The sequence below is a fragment of the Rosa rugosa genome, chromosome 6 (assembly GCF_958449725.1).
Source record: "Rosa rugosa chromosome 6, drRosRugo1.1, whole genome shotgun sequence".
NCBI classification, from domain to species: domain Eukaryota; kingdom Viridiplantae; phylum Streptophyta; class Magnoliopsida; order Rosales; family Rosaceae; genus Rosa; species Rosa rugosa.
This window is the reverse complement of record NC_084825.1, coordinates 28,182,387-28,202,221: the sequence shown is the minus strand read 5'-3', so window position 1 is coordinate 28,202,221 and position 19,835 is coordinate 28,182,387. Positions and strand designations below refer to the sequence as shown.

The 19,835-nt window shown below is 38.0% G+C and overlaps 3 protein-coding genes across 13 annotated transcripts; all 3 read right to left on the bottom strand.

The window, feature by feature from the left end:
* Nucleotides 1-1,854: 1,854 nt before the first annotated feature.
* Nucleotides 1,855-8,704, bottom strand: LOC133713410 (putative disease resistance protein At1g50180). 3 transcript variants are annotated; one of them, XM_062139428.1, is made up of 7 exons: nt 7,350-8,704; nt 5,519-7,138; nt 5,113-5,388; nt 4,436-4,630; nt 4,186-4,362; nt 2,291-2,416; nt 1,855-1,991 (listed from the first exon to the last, which is right to left on the bottom strand). In XM_062139428.1, the coding sequence occupies exons 1-3, from the start codon at nt 8,404-8,406 to the stop codon at nt 5,324-5,326; spliced, it is 2,742 nt and encodes a 913-aa protein (XP_061995412.1). In that variant the 5' UTR covers nt 8,407-8,704; the 3' UTR covers nt 1,855-1,991; nt 2,291-2,416; nt 4,186-4,362; nt 4,436-4,630; nt 5,113-5,323. The 3 variants fall into 3 exon arrangements, with proteins under 3 accessions (XP_061995412.1, XP_061995410.1, XP_061995411.1); XM_062139426.1 differs by having other exon boundaries at nt 2,291-2,403; XM_062139427.1 differs by having other exon boundaries at nt 2,291-2,403; nt 4,458-4,630.
* A 2,473-nt stretch (nt 8,705-11,177) lies between these two features.
* Nucleotides 11,178-18,463, bottom strand: LOC133713409 (putative disease resistance protein At1g50180). 9 transcript variants are annotated; one of them, XM_062139418.1, is made up of 13 exons: nt 17,197-18,463; nt 15,063-16,934; nt 14,782-14,936; nt 14,575-14,694; nt 14,316-14,401; nt 13,940-14,076; nt 13,486-13,861; nt 13,178-13,324; nt 12,990-13,071; nt 12,333-12,540; nt 12,077-12,256; nt 11,496-11,604; nt 11,178-11,369 (listed from the first exon to the last, which is right to left on the bottom strand). In XM_062139418.1, exons 1-3 carry the CDS (start codon nt 18,251-18,253, stop codon nt 14,875-14,877), a joined length of 2,991 nt encoding a protein of 996 aa, XP_061995402.1. In that variant the 5' UTR covers nt 18,254-18,463; the 3' UTR covers nt 11,178-11,369; nt 11,496-11,604; nt 12,077-12,256; nt 12,333-12,540; nt 12,990-13,071; nt 13,178-13,324; nt 13,486-13,861; nt 13,940-14,076; nt 14,316-14,401; nt 14,575-14,694; nt 14,782-14,874. The 9 variants fall into 9 exon arrangements, with proteins under 9 accessions (XP_061995402.1, XP_061995404.1, XP_061995405.1 ...); XM_062139420.1 differs by having other exon boundaries at nt 13,486-14,076; nt 14,316-14,459; XM_062139421.1 differs by having other exon boundaries at nt 13,486-14,076; nt 14,316-14,429.
* Nucleotides 11,252-12,533, bottom strand: LOC133716523 (DNA-directed RNA polymerases II and IV subunit 5A-like). The gene is made up of 5 exons (XM_062143225.1): nt 12,453-12,533; nt 12,183-12,256; nt 11,943-12,006; nt 11,519-11,604; nt 11,252-11,369 (listed from the first exon to the last, which is right to left on the bottom strand). Exons 1-5 carry the CDS (start codon nt 12,531-12,533, stop codon nt 11,252-11,254), a joined length of 423 nt encoding a protein of 140 aa, XP_061999209.1.
* Nucleotides 18,464-19,835: the final 1,372 nt, after the last annotated feature.

The following is a 19,835-nucleotide window of genomic DNA, read 5'->3' as shown; positions in this document are numbered from 1 at the left end:
GCTTAACACAACACCTAGAGGTTCGTTCTAGAGAAACCCTCCTTACTTTTGAAATTTGAGGACCGTTACTATCATGAGTAAGCAATACGATTATGAAGATTGAACTAGAGCCAAGATGTTCGATATCAAGAACACATAACTGCATGCATCTTCTGAGATGTGTAAATTGCTCTTCCTGCAGTGTGATCGTTGTCATTGTCTTGCCAAACGCCACCCTGAGGGTTGGCCCCGGCCGGGCGGAATGTCACCAAATACTTGCTTCACCGGTCATTTCCTTTTTTATTCTTTTATGGGAAGATCACTTCACCAATCATCCTTTTGATTCTATCCGTGTAGGCTCTACTGAACCAGTTTCGTAAGATTCTGATGAAGCAACAAGGGGAGAGGAAAGGAAAGAACTAGCAAGTAGCAACAAAAGAAAATAGAAAAGAAGAAGATGGTCAAATACATGATAATATTTTTTATTTTTTATTTTTTATTTTCTAAGACAAACGATCGAAATTAGTTACAATCGAACTGCAGAGATAACTTCCTCAAGAAGAGGTGGAGTGGAAGAAAAGTAATATCACAAGGTTGAGTCGCCGCTAACGCCCAACGAGCTAACTTATGAGCAGCTTCATTACCTTCACGAAAGGTGCGAGTGAATGAGCAGCTTCATTACCTTCACGAAAGGTGTGAGTGAAGGAACAACCTGGTAATTGCATAAACAAGTCAGCCACATCTTCATAAACGGGGCTTTGTTGCAAATGAGACGAGGACGGAGATGAGACTGCCTGCACCAGCTGAAGTGAATCTGTCACGAACTTGACAGGGGAGAGACCATGATCAGGGACAAGGCGACAAGCTATAAGCCCAGCAATGGCTTCGATGTGCGCTAGAGATGAAACATGAGCAATATCTAACAACTACCCCTACACCACCTGACCTTGTGTTAGGATCAAAAGCTCCATGTAAGCAAACAGTTAACCAAGCAGGTGGAGGCTTCTTCCAAGTAGAGCGCGTGCGAGTGATGTGGCACAGTTTGAGAACATGTGTTTTGGCTCTCAAGTGATTATCTATCCAAACTTGTCAACCGAATAAAAGTTCTTGACGAGGGAGACATCGTTTACCTTGCCATAGCTGACCATTACGTGCCTTAAAAATGAACCAAAGTAAGACCAGCAACTTGTTAAACTGAGAAAGTGATAAAAAATGCTTCATCATATAGAAAATCCACTCTCTGAGAAACAGAGAGCTGCTTCATCATTAATTTAGTCAGTCTTTCATATGAAACAAAGACGTCCGTGAATTTTGACCTGCTCAACAATATATTACCAAATCTACCCAGAAATGAGAAATGATGGATAAGTCCATACTTTTTTTTTGAGAATGTGGATAAGTCCATACTTCATCGCTAGTACATAAAAAGGAGAGATCTATTCATGACCTGCATTTTGAACAAATTTTAAGGAACATTTTGCAGCTTAGTGAAAGAGAGAATAGCAAATTAGAAAGATTTGACGCATTACATATTTTTGTTTCTCGGTTTGGTTGGGCATTGAATATGTACAAACTTCATAGACTGTCTCAAAAATTGGTATGGCTCATCTCTCACCACCACCAAAACAAAAATGGTTAAAAAAAATCAGGACAACTCAAGTCTGAAAAGGAGGGGTTTAACAACTACAAGAACAACGACAGCATATAGATCACAGGAGTTTGGCATTACACAAGCTCACATTGCAGGCACTACGGAGGAATGCACAGAACGAGTTGAAAACATCATCATATATGCGCAAAATCCCAACTGCAATGTTCACTTCAGAGCTAACCTTCCATTACGAAAATTATAAATAAGACTAATGCAATCCAGGTTTCTGCTGTACTTGGATAACGTAACAGTAGGTGACATATCGCCCTGCAGTCTCACTTGGCCGGATTATCTTCACAACTTGTCCATGCTTAAGCCCGTAATATCTTGCCATTGGATCAATCAGCTGAATAAGAGGAAGCTGAACACCATCCACCCAATATGAAAATGAATTAGGTATCCAAATCAGTCTGATAACCACGGAAAAGAAAACTAAGATGTGTTTTAAACATTCCAATCTAGAAAAAGATCAACATTTTGTTAAAATTGTTTGGAGGATGCAAAGATAGATTAAGCACCACTACCAACAAAATATGCCCATGCCACACTGAAACAATAAAGAGAATTTACTCAAGAGACTTGCAACACATTGTTAGTGTGTATATGCATCTAACTTCAGGCATTTGTTATTATTCAAATATAGCATTGTTCAGGACTGACCTGTGTTTCTTTCACAGTGTACCTCTCCAGCAAGTCTTCTTTTCCTCATTTGTAAGAAACCGATGCTCAGGAACTAGAACATGCTCTTTAATATTCACCAACAATTCTGCCTCCTGAACCAATAGACTTGCTCCCTCAGAAAACAAAATATTTTAACATTGTGAAACCACACAGAATAGCCAATACATATTAAGGTGAGATGAATATATAACAAAAGTAACGTGATCACCAGCATTAGTTGAAGATGTTCTGCCAACAAACTATCACACAGTGCAATCTAATCCTCAAGATACCCTTTGTTTTTTCTCTCAGAGGAGACTGTCGTATTAAACCGATTGTTATCTTGTTCTCCCAATGTGCAAACACCACACAGATATGCTGCATTAGATAGCATTGAGAACATCTTTCTCGGTTTCACTTGGAACCCAAGACAGGCCTAGTTAAAGTTTGATGCTTTTGTTGGGCATCTCTATTAACTAGAGTTATCAGATAACCCTATGCATCCAAATTGTCACTTTGAAGTGTCATATTGACAATACTATTAAGTGCGTTCAATAACATTACTTGTGAATCAAATATGGCATTAGAGTAAAGATAAACTAAGCTCTCCAACGCATAAATGGTTGGGAAGTAACATTGTAATTATTCAGCATAGACCTATCTGCGTATATTTTCATATTTCTAATACTAAAGTTTCTGGTACCTTAAGTTTCCAATATGCAAGGTAATAGACTATCATGACAATGACAATGACAATTTCAAGAACAAAACTTCATTCTAAAAATAATTTAAACAATTAAACTTCACCTGGAAAATCTCCAAGTGGTACTTTGAACCCATCTCACTGATGGAGGTCTTTGCAAAAGAAGTCAGATTTTGTTGAACAACTAAGATTGCTCTAATTACATTCTCCTGATTTGATGTAACTCTTCATTGTCTTGACCCCGACTTTTGGTTTGTCAGGGGAAAACACATAAATCTGGTACACAACAATTTTGGGTAACAATACGTGTGGAAGAATGAGTGTTCAGCACTTAGGACTATTTGTTATGGATGTTTGGGGTGATGGAAACGATATTTTAAGCATGGAAGACCACCAACAGTTATGGGGGAGGACAATGCTGAGGTTGCTAGTTAATTTGATCAGTCACTGATGGGCGGAGGAGAGTATTGGTTGCAAACTAGTTTTGCAATTACCCACTTTGTCGGTACCGAATACAATTAACTAAGAACATGCTCATTTTTAAGATCCTGTTTTCCTCATTTTTAAGATTCTTATGCTCAGGAACTAGAACATGCGCTTGAACCGACAATTCTGCCTCCTGAACCAATACAGTTCACACTATTCATGTAATATATGAATAAATGTACTGTTTTCGCACTAGCACAAGTTTGAATATACAACTACTTGTCTCTCTATTAATTGACAGCTTCAGATGAATAGAATCTATGCGTTCAATTTTTGATTCTTAATTTAGGGAGAAACCTTGGCATCAAACAACATCAAGCAATTGATCACATTGATTGCCAACCTTAACAGGCCTTGAAGCAGGCTATTCAACATAGACCTGTCTACGTATAGTCCGCATATTTCTGATACCATTTTAGTTTCTGGTACCTTACGTGCCCATGCTTCTTAATTTAGGGTGAAACATTTTCATCAGAACAGCAATACTATTATGCAATGGATCACATTAATTGATTGTTGACCTTAAGAGGCCTTGGAAATCAAATAAACTAGGCAGGCTATAGACATATCCACGTATAGTACGTATGTTTCTGATACCAAGTTTCTGGTACCTAACATTCCCATAAGTTAAAAGAGCATAATGACATTCAAGAGATATCAAGAACAGTCAATTCAAAGAATAAATTATGCAATTTAAAACTCTCACCTGGAAAACCTCCAAGTAGTACTTTGATCTCATCTCACTTATGAAGCGCTTTGCAAACCGAGTCAGATTTTGTTGAATAAACACGATGGCTTTGTCCGTATCATCCTGAACCAAGCATTTGATGTAATTCTTGATCGTCTTGACCCCTATTTTGGTTCGTCAGGGAAAAACACAAATCTGGCGCACAAGAACCAACAGTAAGAAGCTGAACAATACTACTTCTACAACATTAAATACCATCATCAAATACCTCATCAGAGTAGTGAACTCACTTCCTTCTATTGATAGTAAAGTCATCCCTTTTCATGTTCTCTCTATATTTCTTCTGAAGCCGTGTCAATGTAATGTTGGAACTATGTAGTCCAGATCTTTCAGCATATGCATCACTGTTTTTTGAACTCGATAAAGCCTTGTAATTTCTTCTTCAGTTATATCCATCCTTTAGCTGAAAGATTATAAAAACCCATCTTTTTGTTAGTGAGGTTCTTTGGAATTACAAGAACAAAAATTCTGGCAAACATGACTGGAAAATCCATATTTGCACATGTGGGTACGAAAGGTTGCTTCTCCATATCATTAAAGATCATTCTAGATGATCAACTACTTGGTCCTCTATACTGTAATCTTCTTCTTTTTTACTGTTTTTTCTTTTTTCTTTTTTCTTTTTTTGAAAGGACAAAAAACAATTTTGAGAACTTTTGTGAGATGATGATGGTGGATAGTCATAGTTGTATTACTCTCAGTACAAAATTCCAGTATGAACTATGAAGAGTCAAGCTAACCAGAAATTACAATGTAAACAATACTCACTCTTAAACAAAACCTAAAGTAGTAATTATACCATAAAAATCAAATTAGAAGGATAAACAAGAAACGTATTGAAAGCTAATCTGAAGAAGAAGAAGAAGAAGAAGAAAAGAGACGTACCTTTAGCTACCATTGAAAGCTAGCACACAACAGAGTCTAAGTCTAAGCTAAATTCCACTGGTCTGTGTGAAGCAGGGAGGAATGAGGAAGAGAGAGGGAAAGGGCGTCCAATGAAGAATTATAGGCGGGCAGATAGGATAGGGTATCGGATAAAGCCCAAAGAACATAGAACGGGCTACCCCAAATATCGATAAACCAACAGCTTGTGGATTTAACTAAGGACGTTAGGAGGGGATGCAACTCGAATTTCCTCTGTTTCCTCATCAGGAGGAGGAGCTGGTCATAATCAAGGGAATTTATTAATAAAAGTTGGAGACAAGTGATTAGTACATAAAATCTTTAATTTGATCACACAATAATATAAGCCAGGTATGATAAAACGGGATTGAGTCAATTAGTCACATACCATCTACAGTTAATTCCTGATGCCCGTAACTACTACTTGGGACGCGCGTCCCATCGATTATAAGAGAAGGCACGTGTTTGATTTTGTAGCAATCCTCTCCTCCTTCCCCAACCCTACTGCAGAATCTACTGGGCATCCGGTCAATTGTTAATTCCTTGAGGGTAGTAATCTCCTGAAGCCCATCTGGAACTGCCCGCAATTCTTCGCACCTTTCAATGCGCAATCTCTGAAGACTAGGCATGGCTTCTTTCTCCACCCTCCACTCCTTAAAATCATCCAACCATCCAAGGGTAAGAAATTCCAGATGAGGAAAGCCTCCTTGGGAGAAAACCAATGTTTCTGATTCGAAAGAAAGCCCATCGAGGTCAAGCACCCTCAACTTGGGCAGCTTCTCCAGTATTTTAATCTGGTCATCCTTCAATGTTGTTCGACCTGCCCGCCGAGACCGTAACGGCCTTATGCGTAGTTTCTTCAGATTGCTTAAGTGAACAAGATCATTCAGATCACATTTCTCAATTGAAACATTGTCCAACGTCTGCAAATTGAACAACCTTGCAAATGACAGTTTTCCCCTCACACTGTACCAACGAGGTAAATACAAATGCCTCAGTTGCTCCATATTCCAAAACACATTTCTGATTTTGGTATCCCTGTCCCACTCAATCCCAAAACAAGATCCATCTTCTAAATATTTACCCCGCAGATCTAGAGTTTGCAAAAGTACCAGATTAGATACAGATGATGGCAACGAACGAAATCTACTGTTCTTCAGACTCAGAAACCTCAGGTGGACTAGATTCCCAATCGTCTTTGGTAACTCAAACTCCCTACATATATTTTCAAACTTCAAGACTCTAATCAAATTGAAGTCATTGAATACTGATCGTATTATTCTTTTGTTCCACTTTTGGTTGAACTCTCCTGGGGCAAAGTATAATAGAGACCTAATGTGGCAATCTCTTCCATCCTTACTACTGAACTCATATTTAACATTTCTATCCAAATAGAGGGCAAGTCTTCGAACCTTACCAATCAGTGTTGCATAAGATACCGGACCCACAGAAAAGTTGACAATACCAAGAAAGTTCTCCTCTTTTGCCTTTTGCAAGCACAAGTCCCGCATCAGATCATGGAGACGGCAACTTTTCACCTTCCCACTAAAACCATATTTTCCAACTTGAACCATAGATCTCTGCACCAGTTCAGTTAGGCAACCATATGATACATCTTCCATTAATTCAATTGAACCATGTATTTCCGATGTTGAAGGTATAAACCCTTCTGCAATCCATAATTGAGTCAATCTTGTTACCTGTATCTCATGATCCTCAGGATATTGGGCTAAATACAGAAAGCAGAGTTTTAAGTGGGATGGTAAGTCATCATAACTCAATGCCAAGACACCTGAAACACCACACTCCTGACTTGTCTTTTCTCTTTCAAGGACATTTGTGCCTCTCATTATGTATACATTAACATTTCCAAGTACTGTGTTCCACTCATCAACCGTCTCTCGTCTACTAAGAAGACCAGCGAGCACACTGATGGCTAATGGTAGACCTGAACAATGTATAAGCATCTTCTCTCCTAATTCTCTCTTCTTTGCATAAATTTGCAAGTCTGGAAAAGAAAAGAAATAGTACTGAAGTAAGAGAGATTTAGTCATTACTGAAAACTGATAACATTATGTGTCAAAGTAAAAGTTCTTGCGGTCAAGAATCTATCATATTCAATAAATAAACAATTGCCTGTGAAAACACTAGGTGTTCTATGGAATACAAAACTTTCTTGGGCTAGAAAAGCACAGTATTAGTTGGATGAAAAATAATACCTGTTTTGTCGCTTCCACAGATGGCTATCTTTTCAAACAGTTCCCAGCTTTGCATATCATTTAGAGGTTGAGGCTGGTGGAGATAGTCATTTCTGGATGCAAGCAAGGCGACTTCTTTCTTCCGAGAAGTGAGTAATATCCGGCTTTCTGTTTCCTCATTGATTGGGAATCCAGCTTTTATCGAATTCCAAGCCTCTTGAGTCCATATGTCATCAAGGACCACCAGACATCTCTTTTCTCTTTGGATACTACAGACCTCCCTTGCTATTTCATCCTTTTTCATTTTGGAAATTTCTTTCCTTTTCTCTGTTGCTGGGGAAGTGAGTTTAATTAAAATCTCTTCCAATACATCCTTTCCTTCCCATTGTTGAGATATGCAGACCCAAGCAAAACAATCAAAATGGCGCTTAACTTCATTTTGAAGAAAAACCTGTTTTGCAAGAGTGGTTTTTCCAGAGCCGCCCATCCCCCAAATAGAAACAACACGGTGACGCTTTCCGTCTCTTAACAACTCTTTCACCAGTCTTTTCGTGTTTTCCTCCAACCCAACAATATAACTTTCAACTTCATGAGCATAAGTTAGCCTCCTATCTCGTTGCCTCTTAAAAGCAGAAGCCACACTTTCACCCCCACTTACTTGTCTTATGTTATAACTTTGCAAACTCGACCTCAAATGAGAAAGTGTGGTCATAATATCCTCAATTTCCGACCCAATCTTGTGAAGATCAACTCCTTCACTAAAAATGCAGGCAAACCTTTTAAGAGCAATCTTCACAGTACCTCCTCTTCTCCTGTAAGCTAATTTTAAAGCGAAAGATTCTATGACATCTTCCAAATCATAAGCAGCATCTCTAATGAGTTCTACCCAAATGCGTACAACTTCATCTTCTCCAGATCTTGAATCTGCATCTTTCAGGAAGCCACGCATCAAGTGTAGCTCGACTTGTGCAAGCCTAACTTGATAGCTGACTCCACTCAAGGATTTTGCTTGCTGTAGGATGTAGTCTCCGAGCAGCTTGATCCCTTCGGCCACAACTGAAACAACAGCGTCAGCCATATTTCTGATCTTCTTTCTCCTCTTCTCTCTCCCTCTCAAACCAGTCGATGTTTTCGATGGAAAACAAAACAAATGTTCTTCTATGTGCAAAGATGCTTCTTAGTAGTTACCTCCATTGCATAAAATAAGGCTGAAAGATGGTGCCAACGTACCATGTGGGTGCTACTTTTCTTTTTCTATTTTGAAAGCTAGGGTGGGTGCTACTTTTCATTTAGGTCTTTCTAAATGTACCCAGTAACTTTCTATGTAGATCCAGTAAATTAATTTTGCATGAGAATATATTTATATCCTCGTATGTAATGACAATAATAGTCATATAATTATCACTTTTACCCCTATATTTGTACCCAACAATCTTCATCCCTTCCCCACAAACGCTTGAAGAAGAAAGCTCGATTTGAATGAAAATGGTCATAAGGTGGAAGGAGAAGTGACTGTGATTGAAAAACCATTGATAAGGTACACCCAGTCGGCATTGAGGCCTAAGAGCCAAGTAGCTAAGTCTAAGTTGACAGAGAAGGTCAGTGAAGACAAAATGAAGAATGGTGCAGTAATCCATATATGGCTATTGATAGCGAACCCAATACGGGTTGTGATGGTGATTCCGTGAATGAAGATGAGCTTAAGCATGAGGAATTGAAGAAGAGTGGATCTGAACAACCTTTGGTGAAACTAGAAATCTCAATTTGATTGAAAAGGGTGATAAGGTGGAATGTGAGGTAAGTAATGTTGCTTTAACTTTATAATTTTATTGGTATTAAGGAAGAAAAACTGCAGAGAAAGGGCTTATAGGAGTGACTACTTCTGTGAGCAATGCAATTGAAGTATGGAACTGCTGTGAGCATTTTTTTTCTTTTTTGAAACGAACTGCTGTGAGCATTTTGCTGGGTTTAATTAAGAAAAGGGCATAATTGGAAAGCCTGCCGGGTGTAGATAAAAATTTTGTAATTTTATTGGGTGTAAAAATTTTGCTGGATCTATTTAGATATTTGCTGGGTACATTTAGAAAGACCCTTTCATTTTCCTTTTGGCTGCGGATTCAGGATTTAAATTCAGAGTGAGTTGGAAAATTTCATTTACTTGACTAAAGCGATAAGATATTTTATCGCAATGCCAATATTTTATTGAGTTGTTAAATAGACTACCGCAAAAGAAAGTGATTTGAAATAATTTTTTATTGAATAAAAATAAATTTGAGGGAATAAAGTACTGGGAGAGATATTATTTTCCAAAAAAAAAAACAATATTAAACCTATTATGCATGTCACTGCTTATCTGACCTTTGCCTCAAATTGAAAGGGAAGCCCCGGATCAAGTGAAGTTCAACTTGTGCAAGCTCAACTTGATACCTGACTCCACTCAAGAACTTCGCTTGCTGAATGATGAAGTCCCCCAGGGGCTTGATCCCTTCAGCCACAACTGTAACAACACCTTCAGCCATATTTCTGATCTTCTCTCTCTCTCAAATTGGTGAAATTTATCTTCTTAGCAGTGGATGGAAAACAAATGTTCTTCTATATGCAAAGATGCTTCTTAGTAGTTACCTCTTACCTCCATTAATGCAACCTGAAAATAAGGCTGAAAGGTGGTGCTAACGTACCATGCATGTAGGTGCTACTTAAAGCGATAAGATATTTTATCGCAATGTCAATATTTTATTCAGTTGCTGAGTAGATTACCACAAAAAGAAAGTGATTTGAAATAATTTTTTATTGAATAAGAACAAATTTGAGAGAATAAAGTAATGGAAGAGATATTATTTTCCAAAAAAAAAAAAAAAAAAAACATTAAACCGATTGTGCATGTCACTGCTAATCTGACCTTTGGTTCAAATTGAAGTATTACGTATAGTTGATACACATAAAAATGTTAAACATTATTGGGCACACCAACTCATCTAGATTATCTTAACCATTAACCAACTATAATATTTCAATTTGAGACAAAAAGTCAGATTAGGAGTGCCCATGCACTGGCATTATGCAATTCCAATTATAAGATCCAAAAGGTCTGATTTATGAGTGCAACCGGCCTCCTAATACATGAAATTGCAAGTCGTATAAGATATAATTTATATTTCTGTATATTTTTTTCTTTTCATTTTGCGCTTAAATAATGCCGCTGAATTTGGTATAAATTTTCAATTTCCACCTAAATTTGTAATTGACGAAACTGTGGCCAAATCTACGTACATTTTACCAAACAACTAGTAATATCATGACACATATAAATTGGCATATGTTTCAGTTCGTTTTGATTTTGGGCATTCATTGTTATTAGAACTGAGACTAAACCGATAATATTCTATCATTAATGTACCGATATATCAAGTAGACTATGTTCAATACAGAGGTAGACTAACTCAGTACATGGGTAGACATGCATGGAGTTAGTCTACCGTTGTACCGAGCTAGTCTACATCTGTATTGAACCTAGTCTACCTGATGTATCGGTCATTAATGTACTTAAGTATTTTCCTTTACAAAGAACCAAGAAATTTGGCAAGAGGAACCGTGTGAAACCGTTGGTTGTTAGTTGACCAGCTTCTCAAGTCCAAAGTCCCAGCCAGTCAATATACCCCCTCAGGTATGATTAATATGTATCATCCAATTGTTGGTCACATCGATACAAGAAACATTTCTTGCTAACAATGATATTGTTTTGGTTCGGAAATATAGAACTTCAATAATAAATTGCCAAGACTTGCATGCTAAAATTTTTTAGAAGTTTTTTTAAATAAAGAAAAATAACTTCTAAAAAAAAATGCCAAGTAAACTAATCAAAAGAAAAACTTGGCGGTGTGCATTGCTATTTAATCTAGTGATATTAGTATCTATACTGTAAATTATGGGATTATAGATACAAATAGTGTTGTACTCCTGGAAAGCCTCAAACTTCGTGACATTTTGAGTGCTCCAGTCAAGATTGCTGAAACTTTTCCAGCAAAGATAGTCTGTTCACCCCTGAAACAATTAGATAAATGAAGTAAATAGACAAGTATGACATTGTTAGTGCGTGCATATATCAAATTTGAGGCCATAGCATGTGTTGGGAAGTATTCAAATATCTTAGCATTGTTCAGGACTGACCTTGTGTTTCTTCCACAGTTTACCCCTCCAGCACAGTCTTCTTTACCTCATTTTTAAGCTCCCAATACTCTGGAACTAGAACATGCTTTTGTACCAACAATTCTGCCTCCTGAACCAGTACAGTTAAGAACACTTTCAGAATAACTAATGTTTCAATTAGTGTTGATGTATATTAAATAGAGGTCATATATAAACAAACTCATGTTTTGGCACCAGCACAAGTTTGAATACAATTATTGTTATTCTAAAAAAAAAATTAAAAAAAAATAAATACAATAATTGTTGGTTAGGCCTCCCTATATAGAATCTATACATCCAATTTGTAATTCTTAATAGAGGGTGGATCCTTTTCATCAGAACAACAATACTATTAAGCAATTGATCACAATTGTCAACCTTAAGAGGCCTTGGAATACAAATAAACTAAGCCAGCCATTCACCATAGACCTGTCTACGTATAGTCCGCATGTTTCTGATATTAGGTTTCCGGTTCTTTACTAGAGTATAATCACTATAATGACATTCACGAGATATCAAGAGCAGTCAATTCAAACAATAATTTATGCAATTTAAAACTTCACCTGGAAAACATTCAACTAGTACTTTGATCTCATCTCACTTATGAAGAGTTTGGCAAAAGAAGTCGGATTTTGTCGGATAACCACGATGCCTTTGTCCGTATCCTACTGAACAAAGCCTTTGATGTAATTCTTGATTGTCTTGACCCCAACTTTTGGTTCATCAGGGAAAAGCACATAAATCTGGTAGACAAGAACCAACAATAGTTAGAAGCTTAACAATACCACTTCTATCACATTAAATAGCATCATCAAATACCTGATCAGAGCCGTGACCTCACTTCCTTCTATTCATAGTAAGGTCTTCCCTTTTCATTTTCTCTCCATATTTGTTCTTAAACTGTGACAATGTAATGTTGATATCCTGATCTGAAATTACATAGTCCCAATCTTTCAGCATTTGCATCACTGTTTTTCGAGCTCTATAAAGCCCCGTAATTTCTTCTTCAATTAAATCCATCCTTCAGCTGAAAGATTATAAAACCTATCTTTTTGTTAGTGAGGTTCTTTGGAATTACAAGAACAAAAATTGTCACAAATTAAACATGACTGCAAAATTCCATATCAATCTCCATATCATTAGAGATTATTCTACATGATCAACTACAATATGTATAGAAAAGTTATCATATACTTGGTCCTCTGTACTGTATTCTTCTTTTCAACACTTACAAGGACAACAAACAATCAAAACTTTTTGTGAGATGAGCATGATGGATAAATAAAAGTTATCATAATTCTATTACCAGTACAAAATTTCAGTATAAAGAGTCAAGCTAGCCAGAAATTACAATGTCAACATAACTAACTGTAAAACAAAACCTGGGCTAATTATACCGAAAAATCAAATTTAGAGGTAAAATAAGAAAGGTATTTAACCTAATTTGAAAGCATAATTTAGAATAAAGAGACATACTTGTGTGACTAATCTGTGTGAAGCGATGAGGGAAACTCGGGCTTGAAGATTGAGGAAGGAGGAGAGACAACTCACAGCAAAGCTGAGAAGAAAGAGAGGGAAGGGATAATTAGGGTGAGGAAGAATTAAAGGCAGCCCGTATGGGACTATCTTATCTGAAAACGCCCAAAGAACATAGAACGGGCTACCTTATGTTAGAAAAGGACATAACATGTGGCCCAATTTTAGTGTTCCGCACATAATCCACTAGTTTATAGAATGAACTAGTGGATTTCAATAAGGAGTGGAAGCAGCTTATATTTCCTCTGTTTTTTCATCAGGAGGAGGAGGAGGAGCTGGTCATAATCAAGAAATACCAGCAGCATTATATTAATAAAAGTTAGAGAACTGATCAGTAAAAAATTTAGTAAATAACATCTAAATTTGATCACAATATCAAAAAAAGTATGCAAGGTTATGGTATGATAAAACGGGATTGAGTGAATTAGTCACATACCGTCCACAGTTGATTCCTAATGAGTCACCAGCTCGACCAGCAACTACTTGAGACACACCTGCAGCTTCCTCCAGTTCTGGCTCATCGTCTAATCAATATTTGTGATTATAAGAGAAGGCACATGTTTGATTTTGTAGAAATCCTATCCTCCTTCCCCAACCCTACTGCAGAATCAACTCGGCATAAAGTTGATTATTAATTCCTTGAGGGTAGTAATCTCTTGAAGCCCATCTGGAACTGCCCGCAATTGTTTGCACCATTCAATGTGCAACCTCTGAAGACTAGGCATGGCTTCTTTCTCCACTCTCCACTCCTTCAAATCTCCAAGTGGTACTTTGAACCCATTTCACTAATGGAGGTCTTTGCAAAATCCCAACTGCAATGTTCACTTCTGAGCTAACCTTCCATTATGACAATTATAAATAACACTAACGCAATCCAGGTTTCAGCTTACAATAAAAGTACTTAGATAACGCAACGGTAGGTGACATATCGTCCTGCAGTCTCACTCGGCCAGATTATCTTCACAACTTGTCCACGCTTAAGCCCGTAATATCTTGCAATTGGATCAATCAGCTGAATACGAGGAAGCTGAACACCATCCACCGAATATGAAATGAAATTAGGTATCCAAATCAGTTTGGTAACCACGGAAAAGAAAACGAAGATGTGTTTGGTATCCAAATTACAATGTAAACCTAACACCCTCTAATCCAAAACCTAAAATTCTGAATTAAACCGTAAAGGTGTAAATTAGAAGAGAAGTAAAAGGTAATATGAAAAGGTAGGTGAGGAAGAGAAATGAGAAGATATAAAAGAAAGAGAAGAACCTGGCACATAAGTCACAGCAGCTGCCGCGGAAGAATGTTGCCTTGTCCGTGCGGGATGAAGAACCTAAAAAGGGGTTTGAGATGGTCTGGGTAGAAAAGCCCATAGAATGTAGACTTGGATATCAAATTACAGTGTAAACATAACTGAGTAATTATACCGTAAAAATCAGATTTAGAGGATAAATAAAAAAACGTATTCCAACCTAATTTGAAATCCTAGGTAAGGAAAGAAAGCATAATTTAGAAGAAAGAGACATACCTGTGTGACTGGTCCGTGTGAAGCGGCGGGGGACTGGGGGAAGAAAGCAGCTCATCTGCCGCAGCAGAAGAAGAAAGAGAGGCAATGGAGAATTAAAGAAGGGCCGTATGGATCGGCTATCTGGAAAAAGCCCAAAGAACATAAAGTGAGCTACCAAACCTGAGAAAAGGTCTTTTCTTGCGGCCCAATTTAAATGTGGAAACTGACCATAAGTAAGTAATCAAATTGAAGCCTCTAGGCTCTAGCCTTGTTCACGTCGGTTGTAATCAGGCTGCAACAGAGTCGAACTTGTGGATTTCACTAAGGAGTGGATGAAGCTTGTATTTCCTCTGTTTTCTCATCAGGAGGAGGAGGAGGAGGAGCTGGTCATAATCAAGAAATACCGGCATGAATATATTAATCAAAGTTAGACAAGCAACCAGTAAACAATTTAGTATATAACTTGATCACACAACTATGGTATGACAATACGGGATTGAGTCACATACCGTCCACAGTTGATTCCTGATGAGAGTCACCGGCTGGACCCGCAACTACTTGAGACACACCTGCTGCTTCCTCCATTTCTGGCTTATCCGGTCGAGTATTTGTGATTATAAGAGAAGGCACATGTTTGATTTTGTAGAAATCCTCTCCTCCTTCCTCAACTCTGCTGCAGAATGTACTGCGCATCCAGTTAATTGTTAATTCCTTGAGGGTAGTAATCTCCTGAAGCCCATCTGGAACTGCCCGCAATTCTCCGCACCATTGAATGCGCAATCTCTGAAGACTAGGCATGGCTTCTTTCTCCACCCTCCACTCCTTCAAATCTTCCAAATCCGTAAGGGTAAGAAATTCCAGATGAGGAAAGCCTCCTTGGGAGAAAACCAATGTTTCTGATTCCAAAGAACGAGCACCGAGGTAAAGCACCCTTAACTTGGGCAGCTTCTCCACTATTTCTATCTGGCCAACCTTCAGATTTGTTTTAATCAATGTCATCTTGGTGAGGTTTGCATAGTCCAAGAGCTCTTGCGGTAACTCTGTCATTTTCCCCCTCAAGAGCAGCTTGTATAAATGAGGACACCTTAATACTATATCTCTTGGTATATCCTCCTCACCATATCGGCCTGCCGTCAGAGATAGCGACCGAAGATGTTTAAATGTTATGCTTCTTGATATCAACATGTCCTTCAACTTTTGCAAGTCACTAGACTGTGATGCAGTTATGCATAGTTTCTTCAGATTGGTTAATTGAACAAGATCATTCAAATCACAATTCTTGATTGAAACATTGACCAACGTCTGCAAATTGCACAGCGTTGCTAATGACAGTTTCTTACCACTTACAGAGTGCTCAGAAGGTAAATATAAATGCCTCAGTTGCTCCATATTCCAAAACACATTTCTGATTTTGGTCACCCTGTACCGACCAAACCAAAAGGGTACTAAATCACAACCACGCAGATCTAGAGTTTGCAAAAGTACCAGATTAGATACAGATGATGGCAAGGCACGAAATGCACTATCCTTTAGACTCAGAAATCTCAAGTGGACTAGATTCCCAATCGTCTTTGGTAACTCAAAATCTTCATATATATTTTCAAACTTAAGAACTCTAAGCAATTTGAAGTCATTGAATACTGATCGCATTACTCTTATGTTCCACTCTGGGTAGAAGTTTTTTGGGGCAAAGTATAATAGAGACCTAATGTGGCCATCTCTTCTAACCTTACCACTCAACTCATATTTAACATTTTCATCCAAGTAGATGGCAAGTCTTCGAACCTTACCAATTAGTGCTTTCTTATATACCAGACCTGCAGAAAAGTTAATAATTCGGAGAAAATTCTCCTCTTCTGCCTTTTGCAAGCACAAGTCTCGCATAAGATCATGGAGACGGCAACTTTTCACCTTCCCACTTAAACCATATTCTGCAACTTGAATCATAGATCTTTCCACCAATTCAACTAGGCAACTATACGATACTTCTTCCAATATTTCCACTGAGACATGCATTTCTGACGTTGAAGTTATAAAACCTTCTGCAATCCATAATTGAGTCAATCTTTTTACCGGTATCTCATGATCCTCAGGAAAATGGGCTAAGTATAGAAAACAGAGTTTTAAGTGAGATGGTAAGTCATCATAACTCAATGCCAAGACACCCGATACACCATATTCTTGACCGGTGTTTTCTCTTTCAAGTACATTTGAGCCTCTCATTATGTATGCATCAACACTTCCAAGTACAGTTTCCCATTCAGCATCTGTCTCTCTTCTACTTAAAAGACCAGCGAGCACACTGATGGCTAATGGAAAACCTGAACAACGATCGAGCATCTTCTTTCCTAATTCTCTCTTCTTTGCATAAATTTCCTGGTCTGGAAAAGAAACCAAATAATAAGTTTAGTTTATTTATTTATTTATTTATTTTGCTTACCAATTCATCAGCATAAAACAAGTATCCGGTATCAGTAAGAGAGAGATTTAGCTATTACTAGTTAATTGACAAGTGCTATCTGACATAAAAATATATATATCGATGTAACTGGTGGTGTATTATGTTTGGACTGCAAAATTTTCTACCTTACGCTAGATAGGTTGGAAAAAAAAAGCTCACACACACACACAGACATATTATACCTGTTTCCTCTCTTCTAGATATCGCAATCTTTTCAAACAGTTCCCAGCTTTGCTTGTCATCTAGAGGTTGAGGTTGGTGGAGAAAATCATTTCTGGACACAAACGAGGCAACTTCTTTCTTACGAGTGGTGAGTAATATCCGGCTCTCTGTTTCCTCATTGATTGGGAATCCAGCTTTTATGGAATCCCATGCCTCGTGAGTCCATATGTCATCAAGGACCACCAGACTTCTCTTTTCTCGTTGGATACTACAAACCTTCTCTGCTATTTCATCTTTTCTCATCTTGGCAATTTCTTTCCTTTGCTCTTGTGTTGGGGAACTGAGTTTAATGAAAATCTCTTCCAAAACATCTCTTCCTTCACATTGTTGAGATACACAGACCCAAGCAGAACAATCAAAATGACGCTTAACTTCATCTTGAAGAAAAACCTGTTTTGCAAGAGTGGTTTTTCCGGAGCCGCCCATCCCCCAAATAGAAACAACACGGTGTCGCTTTCCTTCTCTTACCAACTCTTTCACCAGCGTATCCGTGTTTTCCTTCAACCCAACAATATGACTTTCAACTTCATGACCATAAGTTAGCCTCCTATCTCGTTGCCCCTTGAAAACTGAAGCCACACTTTCAACCCCTCTTATTTGCCTGATGTCATAATTTTGCAAACTCGACCTCAGATGAGAAAGTTTGGTCATAATATCCTCAATTTCGGACCCAATCTTGTATCGATCAAGTCCTTCATTAAAGATGCAGGCAAACCTTTTGAGAACAATCTTCACAGTACCTCCTCTCCTCCTGGAAGCCACTTTCAAGGCAAAAGATTCAGTGACATCCTCCAAGTCATAAGCAGCATCTCTAATCAGTTTAACCCAAATGCGGACTACCTCTTCTTCTCCTTGTCTTGCATCTGCATCTCTGAGGAAGCCCCGGATCAAGTGAAGTTCAACTTGTGCAAGCTCAACTTGATAGCTGACCCCGCTCAAGAACTTCGCTTGCTGAATGATGAAGTCTCCCAGCGGCTTGATCCCTTCCGCCACAACTGTGACAACACCTTCAGCCATATTTCTGATCTTCTTTCTCTCTCTCTCTCTCTCAAATTGATGAAATTAATCTTCTTAGCACTAGCAGTGGATAGAAAACAAATGTTCTTCTATATGCAAAGACATGTGGGTGCTACTTTTCATTATCCTTTTGTCGGCCGCGGATTCAGGATTTAAATTCAGAGTGGGTTGGAAAATTTCAGTTAACTAAAGCGATAAGATATTTTATCGTAATGCCAATATTTTATTGAGTTATTAAATAGATTACTGCAAAAGAAAGTGATTTGATATATTTTTTATTGAATAAAAATAAATTTGAGAGAATAAGGTACTGGGAGAGATTTTTGGAAACCTATTATGCATGTCACTGCTAATCTGACCTTTGGCTCAAATTGAAGTATTATAGTTGGTACACATTTTTATGTTAAACGTTATTGGGCACACCAACTCATTTTATGTTAAACGTTATTGGGCACACCAACTCATCTAGATGATCCTAAGTTCCTAACCATTAACCAACTATAATATTTCAATTTGAGACAAAAAGTCGGATTAGGAGTCTCAATAGGAGTGCGCATGCATTGGCACTAATCGCACTATGCAATTCCCATTATAAGGTCCGAAAGGTCTGATTTTTGATTGAAGCCGGCCTCCTAATACATGAAATTGCAAGTCGTATATGATATAATTTATATTTCTGTATATTTTTTTCATTTTGTGCTTAAATAATGCCTCGGAATTTGGTATAAATTTTCAAATTTTCACCTAAATTTGTAATTGACGAAACTGTGGCCAAATCTACGTAGATTTTACCATACAACTAGTAATATCATGACACATAAAAATTGGCATATGTTTCAGTTCGTTTTGGATTTTGGGCATTCCTTGTTAGTAGAACCGAGACTTGTCACACCCTGACCTCAGGAAAGTGACTAATGAATATTCAGTTGAATTATATAACCACTTCACTGGAGTCAGTCATCTTCACCAACTCAAACCAGAATCACACCAATTGGCCATAGTATAATCTTCTAGCCATTTGGTTCTTTTACAGTTTATCAAACTTTAGTTTTCACTTTTCCCCAGTTAGGCCCAATACCTCTCTAATTAAGACCATCGAGAACACCCCAAACAAGCGGACAACCTCAGATTAAGGCCACCGAAGACACCCCGTACTAAGCGGAATCCCGATTGGGTTACCTTTCTAATTAAGACCATCGAGAACACCCCAAACAAGCGGACAACCTCAGATTAAGGCCACCGAAGACACCCCACACTAAGCGGAATCCCGATTGGGTTTTGGGTCTTTCACCCTAGGGAAACTCTGTCCCTCCTTAATTATCCGCTCGAATCCACGAGCCCCAATCAGGTTTAGGGTCTTTCACCCAAGGGAACTCTATCCCTCCTTACTTATATCCCGGGCCTAACTGGATTTAAGTTCATGAGCATTCACAAAAGTTCTTTCAATTTCAGTTCAATTCTCAGAATCTGTCAGCCCAGCAACAATCATTTTGACACCCAATATGTCGGTCAATTACAACCCAAATCATATACATATTTATATAATCAATCTGCATAAAAACCGTACCCACACATGAAATTG

Coding starts and splice junctions, on each gene's coding strand:
- LOC133713410 (XM_062139428.1), bottom strand. CDS start 8,406: ATGGCTGACGCTGTTGTTTCAGTTGTGGCCGAAGGGATCAAGCTGCTC. Junction 7,139..7,349: donor CTGTGGAAGCGACAAAACAG/GTATTATTTTTC, acceptor TTTCTTTTCCAG/ACTTGCAAATTTATGCAAAG. Junction 5,389..5,518: donor TCAGGAATTAACTGTAGATG/GTATGTGACTAA, acceptor GATTATGACCAG/CTCCTCCTCCTGATGAGGAA.
- LOC133716523 (XM_062143225.1), bottom strand. CDS start 12,533: ATGGATTTAATTGAAGAAGAAATTACGGGGCTTTATAGAGCTCGAAAA. Junction 12,257..12,452: donor TGCTGAAAGATTGGGACTAT/GTAATTTCAGAT, acceptor CTTGTCTACCAG/ATTTATGTGCTTTTCCCTGA. Junction 12,007..12,182: donor TACATCAAAGGCTTTGTTCA/GTAGGATACGGA, acceptor ATGTCATTATAG/TGATTATACTCTAGTAAAGA.
- LOC133713409 (XM_062139420.1), bottom strand. CDS start 18,253: ATGGCTGAAGGTGTTGTCACAGTTGTGGCGGAAGGGATCAAGCCGCTG. Junction 16,935..17,196: donor ATCTAGAAGAGAGGAAACAG/GTATAATATGTC, acceptor TTTCTTTTCCAG/ACCAGGAAATTTATGCAAAG. Junction 14,937..15,062: donor TCAGGAATCAACTGTGGACG/GTATGTGACTCA, acceptor GATTATGACCAG/CTCCTCCTCCTCCTCCTCCT.